Source organism: Castor canadensis, chromosome 1 (genome assembly GCF_047511655.1).
Source record: "Castor canadensis chromosome 1, mCasCan1.hap1v2, whole genome shotgun sequence".
Lineage (NCBI taxonomy): Eukaryota > Metazoa > Chordata > Mammalia > Rodentia > Castoridae > Castor > Castor canadensis.
The window spans coordinates 172,489,476-172,515,058 of NC_133386.1; the positions used below are offsets into that span (position 1 = coordinate 172,489,476).

Here is a 25,583-nt window from a genome sequence, read left to right on the forward strand (position 1 = left end):
AGGTATCTGCTTTAGTTTCTCTGCGTTGAGGGCAACAAATGCTAACTAATTTTTTAGGTGTCTTACCTATCCTCATATCTCCCTTGTGTGCTCTCGCTTTTATCTTGTGATCAAAGTTCAATCCCCTGTTGTGTTTGCCCTTGATCTAATGTCTGCATATGAGGGAGAACATACAATTTTTGGTCTTTTGGGCCAGGCTAACCTCACTCAGAATGATGTTCTCCAATTCCATCCATTTACCAGCGAATGACAACATTTCGTTCTTCTTCATTAGCGCAGCCAATTTTTACTGAGATCTCTTGACAGATCCTAAGCCAGAGTCAGTAGTTAAGTCACTCCCAGATTCCTGGTTCACAGAAACTGTGTGAGATAAGATATCTGTTATTTTTAGGTGATGCATTTGAGACAATTTTCTGTGCAGTAATAGAGTAATATAACAAGGGGGCTATGTCTGGATGCTCCCAAAGACTTCAAGTCCTGGGGAATCAGATAGCTCTTATGGCTGTGGAGATCACCTTATTGAGCCTGTCACACTATGTCACCAAAACTTTACGAAGTCCCTTAGTAATAGTTTCATTTGCTTCTGCCTCTAAGACCCTCTCACCACAGAGTGCTCAAGCAAGGGTTGTAAAGTGTCAGATACTGAACTGTATAGAATTATATTTTAATTTTATTAAAATTAAGAAGAAACAACAGTAACAGTAAGATCCTGCAGACTCCCTGGACCCCAAAAATGTTCTTTTTTTGTCTTTTGTAGTAGGGATTGAGCCCAGGGCCTCATGAAGCCTACGCAAGTGCTCTATCAATGAGACAGATTCCCAGCCCTTTTTTAAGTTGTTGAGGCTGTCCTCCAACTCCCTATGTAGCCCAAGATGGCCTCCAACTTGCAATCCTTCTATCTCAACATCTGGAGTAACAAGATTACGGATGTGCACCACCACATCTGATCAAAAAAGTCCTTTTAAGACCTTAAAAAGTATTTTCATTAAAAAAAGATTTCCTAAAAGTTGTAACATTAGGTTTGTAAAAGTTATGTTGTTTCCTTTTAAGCCTAGGGAAGGCAATGAAATCACCCAGCAAAGAACACTACTACTTGGTAGATATACTGATGTTGGTGCTTTGAGTTGGCACTGGTTGAATTTTCTTTTTTCAGAATGGTGCATTAATCCCTGTTTCAAATGCAGACATAGAAATAATTTCCAGACAAATGAACTGGAGTAAAATAGAGACGTGTATGGAATTGGAATAAATAAGTTCTTTTTCAACATTCTATAGGTTAACAAACAAAAGGTTTCTAAAAAATAACTAACAAAAGCTGAACAAAGATTAAGCATACGTTATCCGCGGAGACATTAAAAATATTTAAACTGTTTTTTTTTTTTAAGACTTCTCCCTTCTAATAATTTTATGGACAGTTTCTGGGAATCCTAGCTTAAAATTATCTAAAGAAATCAAAGGAAAACAAATACCATTCCATCCCTTTCTATTCTTAACCACACCTCACCCTGTCTCCTGACTAATCAAAATGTTCTTTTTCCTCTCCCAAATAGTAAACAAAAGTCTTTCTGTGAATGGAGAGACATAATATAGGATAGAGATGGGGAATTGACTACATTACCAGTACCCGGCCAAAAATGCCCTACGTGTTTATAGTTTCAAAGCCTTTTTCAAAGGGTTATTGTGAGCACTAAATATAATTTGTACTAAAAACAAAGCTTAATGAACATAATACAGTACAGACATCTTTACATTTAATCCACCATACAACCCCAGGAAGTAGGTATTACTTCCACGTTGCAGTTTTTTTTTTTTTTAATAAGCCAGAAAACAGAATGGCCAATTAACCTGTACATGGCCTTAAAACTGATTCAGTGGCGTCCGTGTAAGATTTGGGAGCGCTGGGAAATGATCCTTCAACCAGCACAGATCTAGCTCGGTTCTTGGCACATGACTACAGCTAAGTCCCCTTCCTTTCTCTTGGAAGCCAATCTAAATCTAGAGGGACTTACTACATGAAAGAGCCTGGCACGCTCCCTCGCTTCACCTGACATGTCAGCTCAGAAAAAGGCTGCCACCCCCAGAGGTTCTGAGCCCCTAGGAGGCAGGAATGCAGACAAAGCATGTTACTGCTGTGGATCGAAAATGTTTGCTCAGCCTGCCTCAGATCCCCTGAGCCCCAGAGAACAAATACAGCCCTTCTGCGGCCCTGAGGAAATCCCAAGAGGTCAGGTTCAGCCTGGTAAACACCACCATAGTCCTGGCACCTTGCAGGATACGGGGGGATGTGACGGGCGACGGCGGACTGGCGCGAGAGCGACTCAAGTCCGCAGGGACCTCAGGCTAGCGGTTTTGAAGTCAGGTTGACACCTCCAGGGAGGGAGTGGGGGAGGCGGGGCCCCATGCCCGCCTCGGGAGCGAACAGGACACCGCATCCATCCTCCTCCTCCTTCCGGGGATGCTGAGACTTGGGAGCGGCCGTGCTCAGCCCCGCGGGAAACCCAGAAAAAAGGCCATTGCCACTTTAAGTGACTCAGGAAGTGGAAGGCGGCCGCCTGACGGTGAAGGGAAAGTGGAACCGGGGCGGCGTGGGCCAGCAGCGGGCGACCGCGGTCTCGCCGGGCAGCGGGAGGCCGAGCGGCGCGCGGCGCGAGGGCCGACGGGGCGCGGGCGGCCGCACCGGAAGTGCCTAGCGGGGGCGGAAGCGCAGCGCTGCGCCGCGCGACGCCGCGCTGTGCAGGCCGAGGCAGGCGGAAGGCCCTGCGTTCCCTGCCCGGCAGGGGCTGCCGCGGCTCCCAGGCCCTGCTCTGAGACGCGGCGCGGCCCGGCCCAGCGCAGTAGGGCGGCAGCACCTCTCGGGAAGGGCACCCGGGAGCGAGGGAAAGGGGACGTGCAGAGCCGCGCCTAGAGAAAGCCCGGAGGCCTGGGCCGCGTCACTGCAGCCACATGGCCTCCGGAGTGGGCGCGGCCTTCGAGGAGCTGCCTCCCGACGGCACGTGTGACGAGTGCGAGCCCGACGAGGCCCCGGGCGCCGAGGAGGTGTGTCGGGAATGCGGCTTCTGTTACTGCCGCCGCCACGCCGAGGCGCACAAGCAGAAGTTCCTCACGCACCACCTGGCCGGCTATGTCCATGGCGCCCAGGCCTGGGCCCCGCCAGCTGGCGTCGAGGGGGCGGGGAAGGAAGATGTCGAGGCCAAGGTGGAGGCCGACGGGGAAGTAGAAAGTGAGGCGGGGGAAGAGAGCGAGTCTGAGGAAGACAGTGAGTCGGAGGAAGAGAGTGAGACTGAGGAAGAGAGCGAGGAGGAGAGCGAGGAAGAGAGTGAAGAGGACAGCGAGGAGGAGATGGAGGATGAGCAAGAAAGCGAGGCGGAGGAAGACAACCAAGAAGGAGAATCTGAGGCGGAAGGGGAAACTGAGGCAGAAAGCGAATTTGACCCAGAAATAGAAATGGAGGCAGAGAGAGTGGCCAAGAGGAAGTGTCCGGACCATGGGCTCGATTTGAGCACCTATTGCCAGGAGGATACGCAGCTCATCTGTGTCCTGTGTCCAGTCATTGGGGCTCACCAGGGCCACCAGCTCTCCACCCTAGATGAAGCCTTCGAAGAGCTGAGAGTAAGTATGGGGCATTTGGAGCCTAGGTTAGGGCTCGGACACCTGGGTTTCATTCAACTCAGGTGTCCTAGTTGTGACCACATACGTTTTCATTTCACGTTTCCCTCGAAAACTAGGCTGTGCGAGTTCTTGGGAGCAGTCATTCTTCATCCTTTGTGGTTGAACTCCTTTGAGAACCACGAGAAAGTTTTAGACTTTGACCTGAGAAAATACAGTTGTGCACATAATCTAGGATATAATTTCACAGTTTCTGAAAAGTTGCAAGGCTCTGGTCTGTGGATCCCCGGTGAAAGCATTCCTACAGTTTTGACTTCAGGTAGGACCATTTTCCACATCTCACTATTGTTAAGACTAGTGCCTTAGGGCTATTTATTTTTGTGACACTGGGGTTTGAATTCTGGGCTTTGACACCTCCAATCCATTTTGCTCTGGTTATTTTGGAGATGGGGGTCTCTTGAACTATTTTCCCAGGTTGGTCTCTAACCGTGATCCTTGGCCTCCCAAGAAGCTAACATTACAGGCATGAGTCACTGGTGCCCAGCGATTCAGGGCTCTTGATTTGGCCATCTCAGCCCACTTGAAAACATGGGAAACCAGGAGGATTGATTAGGGAAAATCCTCCCTAAAGTAGTGATTTTGGCAATAACTTGATGTGTGTCTTGACTTTTTTAGGTTCTTCATGTTTGAAACTTGGTAGGAAAGGAGGGTAGGCGGGTGAAGGCCAGTTGGTATGGGAATGGAGGTTCTCGTGTCTTCCCTCTGGCCTTTTATCTGTGCTGGATTTTGCTGATCCTCTAGAACAGTGTTGGCAGCCAGTAGACATTTACTAAATATTTGTTGAATGGATGAATTTGCAAACGATTTGCCTTTTTATTTCTACTGTAAATGCTTACAATCAGAGAAGTTGCGAGTGTGTTAACCAGATCGAGGAAAGTTTGTTTGTGAATGTTGTCATATTATGACTACTTTTGCTTCCCTGAGGAACCTTAAGTCGCCAGCATTAGGATAACATGTTATGATAGTGAAGACTCCCTGTTTTTCTTTTCTATTTTTATTGTAAAATATATATTCAGAAAGTGTGTAAAAACTTACGCACAGACTAACAGTTGTAAAGCAAATACTGATGTAACCTTCACTCAGATTAAGAGCACATTATTAGCAAAATTGACCCTGCCCCTCCATGCTCTTTGCCAATTGTAACCATCTCTCTGACCTGTAGTTAGCCATTATTGTGACTTTTGAAGTGATAATTTCCTTGCTTATCTTTATAATTTTATAGCTTACCTATGCATTCCTGAACTTGACTTATCGTTTTTAAATTACCCATTCTCTTTGTTTTACCTTTTTAAAAGACTTTTTGAGATTTATCCATTGAGTGGCTGTGATTTGTTCATTTTCATGTCTGCATTGAATTCTATTTTATGGATATGCCACAAAGTTACTAATTCTTTCACAGATGGACATTTGGTTTATTCAGGTTTTAGAGCCTCTGGCTGTTAAAAACATTCTTGTCATGTTTCCTGGTGCACATTTACCTACATTTGAATGGAATATAAACCTTGGAGTGAAATTGTTAGATTATAGAGCATGCATTTCTTCAATAGTACTATATGTTGCCAACTGTTTTCCAAAATGGTTGTACCACTTTGCATCATCATGAAGAATAGGAGTCTTCCTGTTATTCTGTATCTTTATCACTGCTTGCTATTACAGTATTTTAAATTTTTGTCAGTCTTAGTAGTGAATGGTTTCATTGTGGTTTTAATTTGCATTCCTCTGGTTACTAGTGACTTAAAGTGTCTTTTGTATTTTCTCTTTTGTGAAGTACCCCCAGGTTGACTTTGCTCATTTTTCTGATTGTCTTTTTCTCATTAATTTATAGGAATTTTTATATATTCGTTTCTAATTTCTTTGTTGTTTATGTGGTTTTCAAGTATCTTCTACTTTGTGGTTTTCTTTTCTTTCTAAAAAAATTGCTCCTTGAATAGAAGTTCTTCATTTTAATGTGACAAATTTTTGTCAGTACTTTTCTTTATGGTTTGATGCATTGTCTTGTTTCACTTAGTATTGATTTTTGTGTAGCAGACATAGTAGCTCAGTCTCCCCCACAGATAGCCAGTTGCTCTCACTGCATACACTTTTACACTGACCTGCTGTGCCACCTGTCATATACCAAGTGCCTGTATGTGTGTGAACATAGTTCTTGGCTCTTCTGTTTTGTACTGTTAATCTGGTAGTATAGTCCTGTGTGAATGAGATATTGTTTCAGTTACTATAGCTTTATGCAACTTAATATGTCATAGAGCAAGTCCTTCTTCTTTGTTCTTCTGCCTGTTTCTTCTTTTACATTTCTTAGAATTGTGCTGTAAAAAAAAGCCTGCAGGACTTTTTGGGGTATACATTGAGTATTGTGCTGAATTTATAAATCAACAGAGAGTTCATACTACTGCAATAAGTTTTCTGATCCACCTTTTCATTGCTTCACTGTAAAGTTTTATATTTTTTTCTGAATAATCTTACATATAAAAAGATCTTCTATATAATTGTTAAATTTATTTTTAAATACTTCGTGATTTTTTGTATTGTAAAAATTTTTAATTTTTGTTTTCTGATTGTAGGAATATGATTCACTTTATATTGATGTTTTTATGAAGCTCTGCTAAATTCTCATAAATTCTAATAATTTGTAGATTCATTCTGCATATGTGATAATATTACTGGGAAGAAGAACCATTTTTGTTTCTTTTTTCTAATCCTCATATCTGTTGTTTGCTTTTTCTTGGCTTATTCTGGATAAGACCTCTAATACAATGTTGAATAGATATGATAGTGGATATTCTGGCCTTTTTCCTAATCTAGGAACAGTTTATAACATTTCACAAATAAGGATGATATGTTTTATAGTTTTTAAAATTAGATATGTTTCATCATATTAAGAAAGTTCTAATTCTAGTCTGTCAGGTTGTTCTTAATCTTGAATGGATACTAAATATCAAATGCTTTTTCTGCCTATATTGGTATGATTTGACTTTACTCTTTTGCTCTGTTAATGTGATGAATTACATTAATTGATTTTCTATTTAAAATTAAATTTAAAACATTGATAATATGTTCACATGAATCAAAAGCCTCTGTTCTGTCCTTTCATCTGTTTCTTCCACCATCTGTTGGTAACCACTTTTATTAATTCTTTGTTTATTCTTCAAGTGTTTCTTTTTGCAGATATAGGCATGTGCATAGATATGGTCTTATTTCCATCTCCTCATGTTAATATACTATTTATTTATTTATTTTGGGTGATACTGGAGTTCCAACTTAGAGCTTCATGCTTGCTAGAGAGGCACTCTACTGCCTGAGCCATGCTTACTATATTTTATAATTGAAGCAACCTTCCATTTCTGGGATATATTTAACCCAACTTGGTCATGATGAAGTATCCTTATGTTTTTGGTTTATTAATTTATATAGGATTTCTTTTCCATTTGTATTTGTTGTGGGAGAAATTGGCCTGTAATTCTTGTACTGTCCTCATGAGATTTTTATTACCAAGGTTCTCTCTCTCCCCCTCTCCCTCTCCCCCTGTCCCCCCTGTCATCGTGTCCCATGTCCCATCCCCCGTCCCGTGTCCCCCCCCCCCCCCCACTCTCACCTTGTGCTTGCTACGCAGGGGCTTTACTAATTGAGCCATACCCCCAACCTCTGTTTCTCTTTCAATGCTATGGAAGTATTCATGTAAGATTGGAATATTTCATCTTAGAATGATTCGTAGAACTAATCATGGATGCCATCTGTACTTTCTTATTTTGCAATGCAAAGGATTCAACCCAGGTCCTAGTGCATGCTAGGCAAGTACTCTATATCACTGAGCTACATCTGCAGTCCAATCTGGACTTTTTTTTTTTTTTGCTATACTGTGCCATCTTCTGTAGTCCTTTAAGAACGGTAAGCATGTATATATATATCTATCTATATATATCTATATATATATGTATGTATATATTTCTTTAGAACTCCCTTAAACTAAGATTCTGGAAGTTTCTTGAGTCGCTTTTTCAGGAGGGCCTGCCTAACATTATAATCTTTTTAAGATTTTTCTTTCCTTTTCTTACCCCCACTGTTTTGTTCAGCTCCCAAATACTCCATACAGTCCCCTTTGGAGGTTGAGATAGTGACCCATTTACTTTCAGCTAGCTTTTACTCTAGAATTTTACTCTGGCAGGGGTGGAAAACTGGAAGGGTCTCGACTATATGACAAGTATCTCCTTTAAATATCCCACTCTGAGCATGCCTTAGGCTTTGTTGATACTCCTCCCATCTTACTTTCTACTCCAGCCAAATGCACAGCCCAGTTTCTTGGGATCAGTAAATGTCCTTATATCAAGAACAGCTTCCTGTACATTGCTTATCCTCACACTGAAACCATAGTATTATCTAAACTATAGACTTCATTGATTTTCACCAATTTTTCTCTTATGGTATCTATACCAGATAACTATCTAAGACCCAAGGCCTCACATTGTATTTTCTTATTTTTATGACTTATTAGTTTTGAGAAATGTTAGCTAGGTATTTTGTAGTCTCTTCTCAATTTGGGTTTGTCTAATGCTTCTCATGGTGAAATTGTAGTTATGGGTTTTGGGAGAGAACATAATACTTTTTTTTACCCTTGGTGCTAGAAATTGATCCCAGGGCCTTGCACTTTCAAGGCAAGTGCTCTGTCACTGAGCTACATCCCCAGCCCTGTAATACTCTTTTATGCTTTGTTTTTTTTTTTCCACTTAACACTATCTCCTAGAAATCACTCCATAGTTTATCCCTGCCTGTTTGCCTGCCTTCCTTCCTTCCAGCTGCACATACTCCATTTTGTATCATTCATTGAATTCTTCATTTAAGATACTGTGTTTTACAACTCTAGAATGTTGATTTGGTTATTCTTAAGATATCTATTTCTCTGGGTCTTTTTAAGTCTTAATTATATATCACATTTTCCTGATTCTTGGCATATTTCATAATTTTTCATTTAATGCCAAACATTGTGTTTAAAAGAACTTTAGAAAGGAGTAATAGTTTCTTTCCTTGTTTTTTTTTTTTTTAAACTCAGGGTCTCACACTTTACCATTTGAGCCGTGTTCCCAGCCCTCTTTTGCTTTAGTTAGTTTTCCAGTAGGGTCTCAAGTTTTTGCCTGGGGTTGGGCTGGCCTCAGGCCATGATCTTAACCTGTGCCTCCTGTGTAGTTGGTATTGCAGGTGTACAGTACCACACCCGGTTAACATTTTCTTTTTTTCTCCTCAGGGCATGTTGCGTGTCATGCATAATGAAACCCAGTAAAATTGTAGGAAAAAGAGAGGGGGAGAGAGATAAGAGAGTGATAGAGGGGAATGAATATGATCAGAGTATATATGCATATATGGAACATCAATGAAGTCCCCTTTGAACAAGTATTATTATATGCTAATGAAAAAGAAAGAACAAATGAAGGTACATGTCATTTGCTCTGTTAGGCAGATGGGGTGAGGGACTGCTTATTTTGATTCAGGAAAGGGATGGGAGTGTCATTGCAGTGTTAGTTTCAATGATCTGGTTTAAAATTTTTGAGTACAGTGTACATTTGCTGTTGGCAGGAAGCTAAGTCTTTTGGATTATTAACAGATGCTCATGTGATGATGACTCAGAGAAGATCTTTGTTATATTGTGTTCATTCATTTGATCAGAAAGTATTGAGCACCAGCTAAATATAGATACTTTCTAATTATTGGAAAGGTAGCACTAAAGAAAAGAGAAGTCTCTACTTCTCCTGTAGCTTATGTTTTATTAGAGAGAAATAGAGAATAAATTAACATGTAAGTATAAATAAAAAATCAAATTAATAAAGGGATTAGAGACAGGAGGTATACTAGCTATGCAGCTTACTTTTTGGCCTTTGACAAGTTATGTCACCGTTTGGCCATATTTCCATATTTTCAAAATGGATCCAAAAAGAAATAAAATAGGATTTTTTTGAGAATTAAGTATCAGTGGTAGATTAGAGACTAACAATGCTTAATACATTGTTAGTGCTCCTCTGAGTGTCAGCTGTTATTAATATGAAGATGGCTAGTTAAACATACAAGTTTAGAGTTGAGAGGAATTTGTACAATTCATGTTTTGATATTGTAGTCAGATTGTAAATGACTGGTATTAGTGGTAGAAGGCTAAGTTGTTGCCAGGTTCTGCCAACACTTGGAGAAAAGCAAACTCCAGAATGGGCAGTAACTGTTATCATACAACAAGAGAGGATCAGGGGTAGAAATAACTTGCTCATCCAAGTGAACTGAGATGAACACCTCAAAGGAACAGGTCTCAACACAGAGTCACTGTAGCACCATTCTGCCTTTTCTCTTGAACCTGCTATGTTGCAGTTCAGCTCCATGGGATTTGTTCTGTGGAGGATTTTGTGGGTCCAAAATTGAATTGAGCATGGGCTCTAGATTTATTATAGAAAAATAGTTACACAGCAAATTTATATTCTTTCATCTGGGTCATGACTTCTGGTTTCAAATACATGGGTTTATTTTACTCTAATTTCTGGCCTTGATAATGGGTCATTTGGTCTAACAAAGGATCTTTACTTGGTTTATGGATTTATTCATATGAAAGTACTTAATGTTGTCAGGCAATTTGCATTCAGAGTTACATTTACTGAACTTTTTAAAATAATTGAACAGTAAAAGTACAATTAGATACAATGAATAATACTAACAAGTAGTTCTTAAAATTATTTTGAATATAGCCTACCTTAGGGGAAATATATTTTTAATTGTGAACACATTTACTGCAACGCCATACACCTTTAGAATCTCAGTGGAACACTATTTACTTGACTGCGTATGATAGTTTCTGTCTCTATTCTATTCTATTAAAAACATTCTAGATCCTCCACTGAATTGATATCATGGCACACTATGGTCATGTTCTGTGGTTTGAAAAGCACTCATCTAGTTCACCCTAACATCACCTGAAGAAAAGGAAAAGTCTTGCTGGTGGTGTGGCTCAAGTGGTAGAACACCTATCTAGCAAGTGCAAGGCAGTTCAAAAACCCCAGTGCCACTCCCCATCCCCAAACAATGTGAAGAAATGGTAAGGGAGAAGAAGTGGTTGGTAGAATTCAGCAGGAGTGTAGTATTTGAGGATTTCTTAACATGGTCTTATTATGGACAGGTTCAAAGGTTTAGAAGCCATAGCTCTTGCCCCGAGTATGCCTTTAAGATGAGTATTTGGGGTGAAGAATTTTTTTTAAGTGGTATTGGGAACGGCTGCAGGGAGAAGGGGGGTCAAAGAGGGGATGCTGCTAGCAGGGAGTTTGAAAGAATATAGGCATGTGCTTAGAACAACTGTAACTCTACAGGGGCTGGAGATGGAGGTATGCCACGCTGAATTCCTTAGTAGTCAGTGTCTGCCTCTTCAGCCACCTCATAGAAGCAGGTCTGGTAGGAACAGAGAGGTCATGTGAGTTTAGAGAAGAAAGTAATTTTAGCCAGAGGCATGGAACCAGGAATGGTTCCTTAGAGGAAGTGGTATTTGAGGTAGGCCTTGAAAGATGGGTAGGGCTTTACTAGGTAGATGCAGGCTGTAAGGTAGCCCTCCTCTCTGTTTCCTAACAGCTTGTGCACATTGATTGTAGCACAGAATGTGCTACAATTTATCTCTTTCCATGTCTGTCCTCTGTGGGTTATGAATTCTTTTAAGGCTAGGACTATATGTTATTCATCTTTGTGTTCTAGCACTTAGCACAGTGCCTACTGGATAATAGACATGAAGAATATGGTAAACGTGTGATATGAAGTATAATTCATCTAGTCCAGAGCATTACTGAACAACTGAAAGAGACATTTTTGTAGAGTGGTTTAGCGCATCAGTGTTTATATTGGGATCAAATTCAACTATATCTAAAGTAGAAATATAACTTGGAAAAATCCAAAAGTAATAGCAACTCATGCAAGATAAATTATTTATCTCTCATTTAAAAGAAGTTTGGATGCAGGCAGTCTAAGGTTGGAGGAAACATGGAGTTACGAGGAATCTAGATTATTGTCAGCTCTCTTCTGATATCCTTAAGGTGTGATCCTTGTCATAGGGTAGGGTGACTGCTGGAGGTCCTGCCTACACTCCAGAATAGCAGACATAGAAAAGTGAAGGACCATTTTAAGGAACGACTCCATTTTAAGGAACTTCTCCAGAGATTGCTCACATTGCTGCTTAGGTTTCATGGCCAGACCTCAACCCCATGGCCTTATATAGTGGCAAGGAAGACTGAGAATAATCATTTCTCTAAGCTCTAGTATGTCTACTACCTGAAAGCTCTAGCATGAAACCTAAAAGCTGAGGTTTCATTACTAAGGAAAAATGGAAAAATGAATATTGAAGACTTTGCCTCAGGTGGCTTTGCATCTGTGAGGTTGAGTCCTGGCTCTTTTACCTCAGTGTTATGTTGGTTACTCCAGTCAGTTTCTGTGAGTCTTGGTTTCTTAACATGGGCATAATAATTGTTTCTCCTCAGTGGATTATGGTGAGGAAAAGTAAGATCACAGATGTAAAGAATTTAGTACAATGCCAATAATATAATAAGTCCTCAGCAATTGGTGGCTCTTATTCTTACTACTGGGAGAGAGCCATCTAAGGTTCTATTCTGAGTTCAATTCCAGACAAGTTAGTCTGGCAACAGTAGATGTTCTGGACAGCAAGTTTTCTTTGGGTGAGAACTGTTCAGCCCCCTCTCCTTCTGCTCCTTCTGTCTGCTGTAATCTGCTGTGTTGATAGGCTGATGGAAAACTTGTCTTCAGAAAAGAAGCTCTTATATATTTCAGTGTCCTGCTGGTGCCTTATGTATTAGCTAACCAAAACACAGCTGGTAGTTCTAATTTTAGGTTCACAAGTCTTGATGGTTGTCCTCTTTAGATTCTGTTTTACATTCTGAACTGTGGGAAATTATTATAGAAGCTGAGGGGAGACGGAGGCAATTTACCCTTTACTTTCTGGTTAGAAAATAACTTTCATTTTTCTCAGTAGGCAGTCATGGAGAGAGATGTAAGAATAAATTTATATAGGTCCCTCTACTCTGTCTGTACTTTGGGTCTATGTGAACCTGTATTGAGTGGTAGATTCTGACTGCATAAAAATGCTAACTTTTGACTGAGGTTTTAAAATTAAAAGAGACTAGGAACTTTTGTCAGTTGTTGAATTTTTAGACTATTCTAGAGATAATAAGAAAAAAAATAGGTACTATTTATTGAGCAGTTTGAAGCCAGGTGTATTTCATATATTACTTCATTTGATCCACAGTATAACTACACAATAAGCTACACTGTTATGACACCCATTTCACACATGAGGAAATTTATACTCAAAGAGATTGACTTTTGCTGAGGGTAACCCAGTTAGTATGTGGAAGTACTGGGATTTGAATTCATGTTCAACAACGAAGTTAGTACGTGGAAGTACTGGGATTTGAATTCATGTTCAGCAACGAAGTACATATTCTTTCCATCATCCCATTTTACTTGTACCCTCACTTATTTATTCCCACTCACATTGAAGCTTTCTAAATTGCACTGACACATTTGTCTGACATTTACTATCTATATGGAGGGATTTAATATGTAAATATTCCAGAATTGTTTTTTTCCATCTCTCTGAAGTTTTCTTTTTTGATATTCCACAGGGCAGTTTTAGTATTAACAAATGGCTTTCTTCATTTTTTTTTCTTTTCAGTACTTCTCCAGCTTATTATCTGATACTTGGTAGTCACTCAATATATACAATTAATAAAAACAACAAACTGATAGCTTCAATTTATTGAGAACTTAGCATGCACTAGCTTCTGTACTGTAAACTTTCTATACATTAATTTTTACAGTTTTTGAGATACATTTATTAAGATGCTTATATGTTATTTAAAGTTAATAGCATGGTTTTTTTCCTTTTGATCTCTTCATTCATTCAGTAAGCATTTATTCAAAGCTTAAATTTGCTAAGTGGAGTAGTTTTGACAGTAAATGGAATAGTTTTGACAGTAGGTCAACACAAGGCTAGTGGGATGGAGGGGGAAAAAACCCCAAAAAACTCAAACCCAAAACAGATAGCCACTATTCTGAACTCAGCATCTTTTGATTCTTTGTAATATAGAATTCATTATTTAGCAGCCAGTTTAGGATATTTATGTGGTTTACATTTACTTTCCTGCTGATATATGACTCTTCTTTTTGTGCTTAGTTGGTTATAGACATTAAACTAGACTGAATCTTATAAAAGCATAGTGACTAGTTGTCAGAAACTGCTTCATCCTGTTCTGAACTCACTTTTGTGTGCCATATTCCACTTTTGTTTCTGTCCCGTGCCCATTTTTAAAGGATGTTTACAATAGAATGAACTGTTATTTTTGTGTTTGGAAGTAGATGGAAGGATATGTGCAGATCAGATATTCTGTCCTTTGAAGAGACACCCTGACTTTCTTAGTATTCTAAAACATGGAACCATAGAGGCAGAAAACTTAGAAACTTTTAAAAAAGAGTTGCTTCCAGGGGTAGCAACTTCAGGTGTCTTCAGGAACCAGAAAAGAAACATAAATAATAGAAGTAAGCCAGTGTAACTGGAGAGAGGTTGCTTTGCTTAAAAAAGCAGATAGCTGCCACTTAACTTCAGCCCATTTCTGCTGTGTAGGAATGAGATGCCAATACAGTCATATCTTTCAGTTTTCAAAAAAGAAGCTAAAAATCTTCATTGTTGTGTTGTATCTCTTGATTTTTAAATTTGGCAGCTAATTTAGAGTTGCCAGTGTCATGTGTGGAACAACACTAAAAGCAAAAGAAAATAGTTCTGTAGGCTTTGAATTTGTAGCTTCTAATTTGGTCAGTCTTCCTCACTTATGGATGGAGAAATAGAAACCCAGAGATAGAGCTAGCAACAAAGCTAGGAATAGAACCTGAGTTTCAGGTTTTTTTATGCAATGAATGTCACAGTAGGAAAGTTAAACTTTTGGGAATCTGGGAAAAGGTAATACCCTTTTTTCCTAGAAAAATACATGTATGGAACAAATTTTGTATACAGCTTTGGGAATTTCAGTCCACCTGAAATCCATATATTAACACCAGGTAAAGAACCCACTCTGTACCTGCTGGTTCATATGGTTGCAGTATAAAAGGTATAAGCCCCAGCACTTAAATTTAGGCAAACTAATGAAAAGAGACCTTTGGAGCAGGAGGCCTGGGTTCTCCTTTCTTCTATTTTTCACTTCTTCCTGTCTTCTCACCTGTCTTTTTTATTTTTATAGTTTGTATACTAAATCTTAATGATGCAACTAATAGGAGTACCTTGAACTAAATCTAGAACCTTCCTCCTACTACTTTAATACTAGTCTCATCAGCAGTAGCTTTTCTAGTCTTTTACATACCATATATCATCCACAGAAAGTATGTTTTTATTATACGTGGCATTTTATTTTGCAAGGTTTTGTTTTTTTTTTTTAATTCCACAGTATGTCTTCTATATCCAGGTACATACAAACTACTTCATTCTTTTTTATTTGTTATGTCATATTAGTTTGTTAATTACACAGTTAGGCATTCACTATTGATGAAAGCTTAGGATGTTAACAATTTTTCAGTATTGCAAACAGGCTGCAATAAATATATTTCTGTGCATGCATCCTTGACACATATTCTAATGTTTTTTTAAAGAGGAAAGGAAAAGTGGACTTGCTAAGCATGTGATTTCAGTGTAGCATTTCCATTTTACGCTTCCATGAGTAAGTGACATATGGAAGTCCCCAATTTCCCCCAGTCTCTGTTATTATCAGGTTAAATTTCTTTCACTCTGATGGGTAAGGAATGCTATTTTAATTATGAGTAAGTTTGAGTATCTTTTTATAATTATTAGCCATTTCATACACTTATTTTGTTCATATCCATTGTTAGAATTTATTATTTGGCTTTTTTGCGGCTTATTTGACTTTATTTATAAGGCATGTTTTTTTTCATGTATTCTTGATCTACAATCTTTTCTGTTGCACATGTTACAGATTTTTTTTCCCCAGCACTGGGATTTGAACTCAGGGCCTCGTGCTTGCTAGGCAGGCAATGACTCTTCCACTTGAGTCACTCCTCCAGCCCGTTTTTGAGATGGGGTCTCAAGAACTGTTTGCCTAGGGCTGGCTTCGAACTTCCATTTCCTGATCTCTGCCTCCTGAGTAGCTAGGATAACAGGTGTGAGACACTGGCACCTGACTTCATTTAGATCAAGAAGATCTAAGTCAGATTCCACCTAACTTTCTTAGCATTCTAAAACATGGAACCATAGAGGCAGAAAGCTTAGAAACTTTTAAAAGACAGTTGCTTCCAGGGGTAGCAACTTCAGGTGTCTTCAGGAGCCAGAAAAGAAACATAAATAATAGAAGCAAGCCAGTGTAACTGGAGAGAGGTTGCTTTGCTTAAAAAAGCAGATAGCTGCCACTTAACTTCAGCCCATTTCTGCTGTGTAGGAATGAGATGCCAGTACAATCATATCTTTTAGTTTTCATTTGCCATTGACTACTGTGATTTTGGGGACATTAATTGACTTCCACAAAGCCATTTTCCCTCATTGTAAAGTGAGAATGCACCATCTCTTAGTTATTGCATTATTGTGAAATGCTGGTGGAAGGTTGTATGGGTGCTGTAATTTGATTTACAATGGCTATTTTTCTCATTGAGAACATGCTGCTTTTTAAGGTTATCTTGAAATGCCAATACAAGAGCATATGTAAGTGCTTTGGAGAGTGTCTTCAGATATGAGGCATTTGTCCTTTCTTTGGTTTTATTATGACCTATCCATAGGGAATGGCTTTTGTAAAGCATTTTACACTCATACAAATTGATCAAATTCTTAGAGGTGGGTGTCACAACATAGCTGTTTCTTTATTCTGCATTCTCTTAGGGGAGGAAAGAAGTGCATAAACAAGGTATGCTTATTTGAATTATGTTCTTGGAATGAATGCATTAGTGAAATGGAGTTAACATACAGATATCAGGGGGGAGTTCTATTTCTCTACCAGTCATGATGCTTGCCTCAAGATTGACATGGTCATTTAAGAAGCCAGATATGTACATGGTTAGAATTAGCCTTCCCGGAGCTGGACCAGATTTTAGAAGAAGATTTTATTTTTTTCAAATTTTTATTGTTTTATTATTCATATGTGCATACAATGCTTGGGTCATTTCTCCCCCTTGCCCCCACCCCTTCCCTTACCACCCACTCCGCCACCTCCCTCTCCCCCCCCCCACCGCCTTGATACCCGGCAGAAACTATGTTGCCCTTACCTCTAATTTTGTTGAAGAGAGTATAAGCAATAATAGGAAGGAACAAGGGTTTTTGCTAGTTGAGATAAGGATAGCTATACAGGGAGTTGACTCACATTAATTTCCTGTGCATGTGTGTTACCTTCTAGGTTAATTCTTTTTGAGCTAACCTTTTCTCTAGTTCCTGGTCCCCTTCTCCTATTGGCCTCAGTTGCTTTTAAGGTATCTGCTTTAGTTTTCTGTGTTAAGGAGAACAAATGCTAGTTAATTTTTTAGGTGTCTTACTATCCTGACACCTCCCTTGTGTGCTCACTTTTATCATGTGCTCAAAGTCCAATCCCCTTGTTGTGTTTGCCCTTGATCTAATGTTCGCATATGAGGGAGAACATACGGTTTTTGGTCTTTTGGGCCAGGCTAACCACACTCAGAATGATGTTATCAATTCCATCCATTCACCAGCGAATGATAACATTTCGTTCTTCTTCATGGCTGCATAATATTCCATTATGTATAGATACCACATTTTCTTGATCCATTCGTCAGTGGTGGGGCATCTTGGCTGTTTCCATAACTTGGCTATTGTGAATAGTACTGCAATAAACATGGGTGTGCAGGTGCCTCTGGAGTAACCTGTGTCACAGTCTTTTGGGTATATCCCCAAGAGTGGTATTGCTGGATCAAATGGTAGATCAATGTTTAGCTTTTTAAGTAGCCTCCAAATTTTTTTCCAGAGTGGTTGTACTAGTTTACATTCCCACTAACAGTGAAAGATGGTTCCTTTTTCCCCCGCATCCTCACCAACACCTATTGGTGGTGGTGTTGCTGATGATGGCTATTCTAACAGGGGTGAGGTGGAATCTTAGCGTGGTTTTAATTTGCATTTCCTTTATTGCCAGAGATGGTGAGCATTTTTTCATGTGTTTTCTGGCCATTTGAATTCCTTCTTTTGAGAAAGTTCTGTTTAGTTCACATGCCCATTTCTTTACTGTTCATTAGTTTTGGGAGAATTTAGTTTTTTAAGTTCCCTGTATATTCTGGTTATCAGTCCTTTGTCTGATGTGTAGCTGGCAAATATTTTCTCCCACTCTGTGGGTGTTCTCTTCAGTTTAGAGACCATTTCTTTTGATGAACAGAAGCTTTTTAGTTTTATGAGGTCCCATTTATCTATGCTATCTCTTAGTTGCTGTGCTGCTGGGGTTTCGTTGAGAAAGTTCTTACCTATACCTACTAACTCCAGAGTATTTCCTACTCTTTCCTGTATCAACTTAAGAGTTTGGGGTCTGATATTAAGATCCTTGATCCATTTTGAGTTAATCTTGGTATAGGGTGATATACATGGATCTAGTTTCAGTTTTTTGCAGACTGCTAACCAGTTTTCCCAGCAGTTTTTGTTGAAGAGGCTGCTTTTTCTCCATCGTATATTTTTAGCGCCTTTGTCAAAGACAAATTGGTTATAGTTGTGTGGCTTCATATCCGGGTCCTCTATTCTGTTCCACTGGTATTCATGTCTGTTTTTGTGCCAGTACCATGCTGTTTTTATTGTTAATGCTTTGTAATATAGTTTGAAGTCAGGTATTGTGATACCTCCTGCATTGTTCTTTTGACTGAGTATTGCCTTGGCTATTCGTGGCCTCTTGTGTTTCCATATAAATTTCATAGTAGATTTTTCAATCTCTTTAATGAATGTCATTGGAATTTTGATGGGAATTGCATTAAACATGTAGATTACTTTAGGGAGTATCGACATTTTTACTATGTTGATTCTACCAATTCATGAGCATGGGAGATAGTCTTCCTCAATCTCTTTCTTCAGAAGTTTACAGTTTTCCTTGTAGAGAAAACTTGTTTACATCTTTTATTAGGTTTACACCTAGGTATTTGATTTTTTTTTTTTGAGGCTATTGTAAATGGAATTGTTTTCATATATTCTATTTCAGTTTGTTCATTATTAGTGTATAGAAATGCTAATGATTTTTCTATGTTGATTTTATATCCTGCTACCTTGCTGTAGCTATTGATGTCTAGAAGCTTCTGAGTAGAGTTTTTTGGGTCTTTAAGGTATAGGATCATGTCGTCTGCAAATAGGGATATTTTGACAGTTTCTTTACCTATTTGTATTCCTTTTATTCCTTCTTCTTGCCTAATTGCCCTGGCTAGGAATTCCAGTACTGTGTTGAATAGGAGTGGAGATAGTGGGCATCCTTGTCTGGTTCCTGATTTTAGAGGGAATGGTTTCAGTTTTTCTCCGTTAAGTATAATGCTGGCTGCAGGTTTGTCATATATAGCTTTTATAATGTTGAGGTACTTTCCTTCTATTCCTAGTTTTCTTAGAGCTTTTATCATGAAATGGTGTTGGATCTTATCAAAGGCTTTTTCTGCATCTATTGAGATGATCACGTGGTTTTTGTCTTTGCTTCTGTTAATGTGGTTTATTACGTTTATTGATTTTCGTATGTTGAACCACCCCTGCATCCCTGGGATGAAGCCTACTTGGTCGTGGTGAATGGTCTTTTTGATGTGTTGTTGAATTCGGTTTGCCATTATTTTGTTGAGGATTTTTGCGTCAATGTTCATTAAAGAGATTGGCCTATAGTTCTCCTTTTTGGAGGTGTCTTTGCCTGGTTTTGGGATAAGTGTAATACTGGCTTTATAAAATGTATTAGGCAGTTTTCCTTCCCTTTCTATTTCGTGGAACAGTTTAAGGAGGGTTGGTGTCAGTTCTTCTTTAAAGGTCTGATAGAATTCAGCAGAGAATCCATCAGGTCCTGGACTTTTCTTTTTGAGGAGACTCTTGATTGCTGCTTCAATTTCATTTTGTGTTATAGGTCTATTCAGGTGATTAATTTCCTCTTGGTTCAGTTTTGGATGATCATATGTATCTAGAAATCTGTCCATTTCTTTAACATTTTCAAATTTATTTGAATATAGGTTCTCGAAGTAGTCTCTGATGATTTCCTGGACTACCATGGTGTTTGTTGTTATCTCCCCTTTTGCATTCCTGATTCTACTAATTTGGGTTTTTTCTCTTCTCATTTTAATCAGGTTTGCCAGGGGTCTACGATCTTGTTTATCTTTTCAAAGAACCAACTTTTTGTTTCATTAATTCTTTGTATGGTTTTTTTGGTTTCTATTTCATTGATTTCAGCTCTTACTTTTATTATTTCTCTCCTTCCATTTGTTTTGGGATTTGCTTGTTCTTGTTTTTCTAGGAGTTTGAGATGTATCATTAGGTCATTGATTTGGGATCTTTCAGTCTTTTTAATACATGCAGTCATGGCTATAAACTTTCCTCTCAGGACTGCCTTAGCTGTGTCCCATAGGTTCCGATAGGTTGTGTTTTCATTTTCATTGACTTCTAGGAAATTTTTAATTTCCTCTTTTATTTCATCAATGACCCATTGTTCATTAAGTAATGAGTTATTTAGTTTCCAGCTGTTTGCATGTTTTTTGTCTTTACTTTTGTTGTTGGGTTCTACTTTTACTGCGTTGTGATCAGATAGTATGCACGCTATAATTTCTATTTTCTTGTATTTGCTGAGGCTTGCTTTGTGCCGTAGGATAGGATCTATTTTGGAGAAGGTTCCATGGGCTGCTGAGAAGAATGTATATTGTGTAGAAATTGGATGAAATGTTCTGTAGACATCTACTAGGTCCATTTGATCTATTGTATATTTTAGATCTTGGATTTCTTTATTGAGTTTTTGTTTGGATGACCTATCTATGAATGATAATGGGGTGTTAAAGTCTCCCACAACCACTGTGTTGGAGTCAATATATGCTTTTAGGTCTTTCAGGGTATGTTTGATGAAATTGGGTGCTCATAGGTTGATAATTATCATTTCCTTTTGGTCTGTTTCCTCTTTTATTAGTATGGAACCTCCTTCTTTATCTCATTTGATCAATGTAGGTTTGAAGTCTACTTTGTCAGAGATAAGTATTGCTACTCCTGCCTGTTTTTGGGGGCCATTGGCTTGGTAAATCTTCTTCCAGCCTTTCATCCTAAGCCTATGCTTGTTTCTCTCGGTGAGATGGGTCTCCTGTAAGCAACAAATTGTTGGATCTTCCTTTTTAATCCATTTCGTCAAGCGGTGCCTTTTGATGGGTGAATTAAGTCCGTTAACATTAAGTGTTAGTACTGATAGGTATGTGGTGATTCCTGCCATTTAGTTGTCTTAGTTGTTTGAAGGTTTGATTGTGTGCATCTAAGTTGAGGTTGCTCTCCACTTTCTTGCTTTTTCTTTTTCTGTAGTTTGGTGCTGCCTGTCCTTTCATGGTTAAGTTGGATTTCACTTTCTGCGTGCAGAATCCCTTGCAGAATCTTTTGTAGTGGTGGCTTTGTGGTCACATATTGTTTTAGTTTCTGCTTATTATGGAAGACTTTTATTGCTCCATCTATTTTGAATGATAGTTTTGCTGGGTAGAGTATCCTGGGGTTGAAGTTATTTTCATTCAGTGCCCGGAAGATCTCACCCCATGCTCTTAGAAGATTTTAGAAGAAGCTGTTCTAGTCTACATATTAAGCCACAGAAGGGGTTGCAGTCTTCTGATTACCTGTTGATTAGAGACTACCCTTAGCAGACAGATAGTTAACCAAAACATACCACCCCATGGTTTGGGGATATCCATACTCAGATACCATCTTTAGACTCAAACAACCCCATGCTCGCTGGCCCTTCCTTTTGCTTTTAAGGCCCTTACTTTGATCATGGTGTCCCCTTTTAGACCATTCCCATGACCCAAGAATTACTCAACAAAATGTTCTGAGCCTGCAGAGCTTCTTTCCAAGTTTGTCTGCCTGAAGAATGGATAAAACCATTGAATTCTACCTCTGATACAGATTCCTAGGTCCCAGGTATGGCCAAAGGGACTGTTTGAGAATAGTGTTCTCAGAGCTGGGACACTAGCTTGAATACCTGTGCACCCTTGGGGCTCAGGACGAGACTGGGGTGTGGGGAAAAGTAGGGGTTGGGGGTAGATTTGGGCCAGTGTCCTCCATTTGTGCCAGCAGTTTGGTCAGGTTTACCCAAAAGAGCTTTTTTTCTTTGATCAACTGCTTTTTATATGGATAAAATTATTGGGGAAGTTTTTTGGTTTGTTTTGTTTCTACTACTCATTTAGAGGATGAATATAGCAGGTTCAATATAGAGTCCAGTTGGTCTCTCCCTTGGGTGGGTGATGGTGCTGATGTTTTGTGAAAAGGAGAAAAGGTTCTGCTGACACACTGCATTTTTATAAAAGAAGGTGAAGTGTTCCCATATCTCTCCATATTAGACACATCTGCCTGCAAACAGGCTATCTGCTACTTAGGGATTCCTTGTTCTGTTTCTTTTCTGAAGGTTTTAAGGCACAGTTTAGTGCATTCCTTTGTGTTTTCTAGAGCCAGGGGAAAGTCATATATTATGGCTCTTGTTGGAGAGCTTAAAATGGGCACTGGCAGCTGGAATGTGGTGAAAGGAGAGCTTTCCAGGAACAAGTGACCTGCTTGTTCAGCCAATGAGAAGCAGGTTAGAGGAATGATATCACCAGACAGGCTTTATTGTCTGATCATCTCATAAAAGCAGGATTGTGTCTGGCAACTTAACCCTTTTTTAGGTATTTCAGGTCTCACCTGCTCCCTGGTATGTGACCTCTAGATTCCTTTTCCATGTGCTGTGAGACCACAAAGATTAAAGACTTATATATGTGGATAAATTAGTTAAGATACCGTCATTTTAAGAAATAGAAATTTTAAAATGTAGAACCACTGCTAGAATGTAAATGTGATTTAAGTTGTGTTCAGAGAGCACATCTAAAGCAGATGTTGATCATAGTCATTTGATACAGGACTTTTACTCTATAGACTTGAGAGGGAAGGTAGGTTAGAGGGAAAAGATTTAGACTTTATTTTAATCCATATATGGATACTTACAAAGTACTTTCTGTTTTGAAGGAATTGAAATTGGCTCTGCTAATTTGGAAATTATCACTAATCTTCAGACCAATTTTGACTTAGCGATATTTGTAGTGCTTGTTTATTTTTGTAGTTCTTTATTGTCCCTTCCCCTGTGAAAATGATAATCATTTTTATGCTTCCTTTTCCTTGTTAGTAAAATGAGTAGTCGTGCCCCATTTATAGTTAAAGAGATGAGAAAACGAGTTCTTGCAACTTTAGATTATGCTTCACACATAATGTATTATTAAGACAGTCATGTCTTAAGATTATGTATTCAGTCATTGATCTGTTCAGACTTCTTATAATGCTTTCTTGATATTGGGTGTAAGAGAGATACAGCTATAAAATGTAATTCTAATGTTTAAGGAACTTAAAACCTGAAGGAGACAGATAATAGTAATAAAACTTTCTTTTCTGTTTACCTTGTGGTAGGCCCTCATTTAATCTTGCTACAGTCCTCAGAAATAAGAGCTAACTGTAGTTAGCTAGCTCCGCATAAAATAAAGAAATAGAAACACAAGGAGGCTAAGTGACTTGCATAAGGTGACACAGTTAATGATAGGGTTGAGATTTGCGTCCAAGCAGTGAGGCCATACAGTCCGCTCTAAATCTGTGCTGGTACAGTAGTCACTGATCACTTGTGACTTTGGAGTATGTGAACTATATCTAGTCCCAGAATTGAGCTGTGTGAAAAAAACACTAGATTTCAAAGACTTAATATGAAAACACACACACACACACGACTTCATATTGAAATTATGTGTTGCAAATGATAATATTTTAGATATACTCAGTTAAGTGAAATATAGTAAATTTAGTTTCACATTTTATTGTAACTACTGTAAAATTTAAAACTACATGTAGGCTTGCCCTAGAGGGGCTCACGTTAATTTGTTGGACTGTTCTACACCAAATCATTACAGTGTGACAGTAGTAAACAAGGGACATTTTGGAGCATGTGATGTGCCATATACTGTGCTGATGTCTGTACAGACATAATTTCAGTTAAGCCTCATCATAGCCTTATATATTATCTCCATTTTGTAGAAGAGAAAAAAGATTTGAGAATTTCATTAATTTGTCCTAGGTTAATCAACTAGTTAATGGAAGACTCAAATTCAGATTCTTGGGAGTTCAAGGTCAGCTTGGGCATTATAATAAAACCCTGTCTCAAAAAAAAAAAGAAAGAAAAAATCCTGTAATCCCATCTACTTGTGAGGCATTGGGGAGGTAGAAAGATGGCTGTCCTGCCTGAGGCTGCCTCAGACCAAATCCTACCTGAAAAACAAACCAAAAGCAAAGAAGACTGAGGGTGTGGCTGAGGTTGTAGAGCCCTTGCCTAGCAAGTGCCCTGAGTTCAATCCCTAATATTGCCAACAAACAATAAAGAACCACTGTGCTCTTAATACACCGTAATACCATTTTTATTTAAATCTCAGCTCTTTTGATTTTATTTCTATTGCATATTTCTGTATCTTACACATAAAACATCAAAATAAAAATGAGTAGGACATAAGATAGAAATCTCTTTTGTAAGGCTTTGACCCTCAATGAACACTGCATAGTTGAGTTTGAGATGAAGCAGTGAATCAGCCTTTACAAATTGCATTTCATTTTCATTCCAGTAATTTTCTCAGGTTACTGGACAATTTATGTCCTGATCGTCTGTGTCCAGAGAGAAGGGGAAGAAGGACAGTGTGACTCTACTTAGTTGTTATGTTCTCTTGGCTAATAAGAAGGAAAAATTGCTTTCATTTCACTGTCCTCTGAAATGCTGTTTGTGTTTGAGAAAACAACAAAATGCTTTCTGGTGACCCTTGACTTTTCTTTCTTTTAGAGCAAAGACTCAGGCGGACTGAAGGCAGCTATGATAGAGTTGGTGGAAAGGTTAAAGTTCAAGAGCTCAGATCCTAAAGTAAGTATTGTTTTGGAATTGATTGGGTGTTGGTAACACAAGCACTTTGTTCTCCTTGAGCTATCCGAACTTTAGGTTAAGATCTAATTAAGTCTGCCCATCGAAAACAGTATGCTAATATGCCTGAAGATAAGTCATTTGTTTTTCCCCTTCTCTGTTTTATGACTTAAAACCCATAATCATTAATTGTTTTCCCTGAGCTGCAGAGAAGTACATTTTTAGTCTGTCTTTACAAGGCCTTTGAGACTTCTGTCCTCTGTGCCTATTAAGTCCAGCCAAAGGCATCTGAGGTACTGGTCAGTGTAATGCTAGGCACTGGAACAAGATGCAGACCCATCCAGTTGGAGTTCACCACTGATGTCTTGCTTCTCGTCTTGTAAGAGCCAGGTGCTGCTAAGGATGGTTTTGTCCTTATGACCTGGAGTCTGGTCTAGGAAGTGGTTTAAGCACCCTGGCTTTTTTACTAGATGTTTTGGGAGCTGGAGAGTTGATATTCTGGGAGTGCCGTACCAGGGTGGGGATGGATTGGAAAATGTGAACATGTCAGAGGGATTATGACTAATAGATTCTCTTCTACTTCCTACTGAGACACTCATTGTGCCACTGCCTTGTATTGAGACCAGTTGGCTCTGCTTGGAACTCAAAGCCTCTTAAGTTAAATAGTAAATATCATTTTATTTTACTTTGTGTGTCTGCCTTCTTGCACCTCCAATTTCTCTATAAAGAGGAATGATGCTAACATTCCTTGAGCACCTACTGAGAGCCAGGCACTGTGCTAGAGGTCTTACATAATTGTGGTAGAATACACACAACAAAATT

General features: G+C 38.9%; 1 protein-coding gene across 5 annotated transcripts in view; it reads left to right on the forward strand.

Moving 5' to 3' along the window:
* The first annotated feature begins 2,702 nt into the window (after positions 1-2,702).
* The window catches only part of Trim44 (tripartite motif containing 44), a 186,342-nt gene continuing 163,461 nt past the window's right edge, over positions 2,703-25,583 (forward strand). For 2 of the 5 annotated variants that reach the window (XM_074044549.1, XM_074044555.1), the window contains exons 1-2: positions 2,704-3,609; positions 24,687-24,764. In XM_074044549.1, the coding sequence (XP_073900650.1) occupies positions 2,944-3,609; positions 24,687-24,764 (744 nt within the window). In that variant the 5' untranslated portion in view covers positions 2,704-2,943. Of the gene's footprint in view, positions 3,610-24,686; positions 24,765-25,583 lie in introns of all 5 variants that reach the window. The other 3 variants (XM_074044539.1, XM_074044570.1, XM_074044562.1) reach the window with 3 other exon arrangements.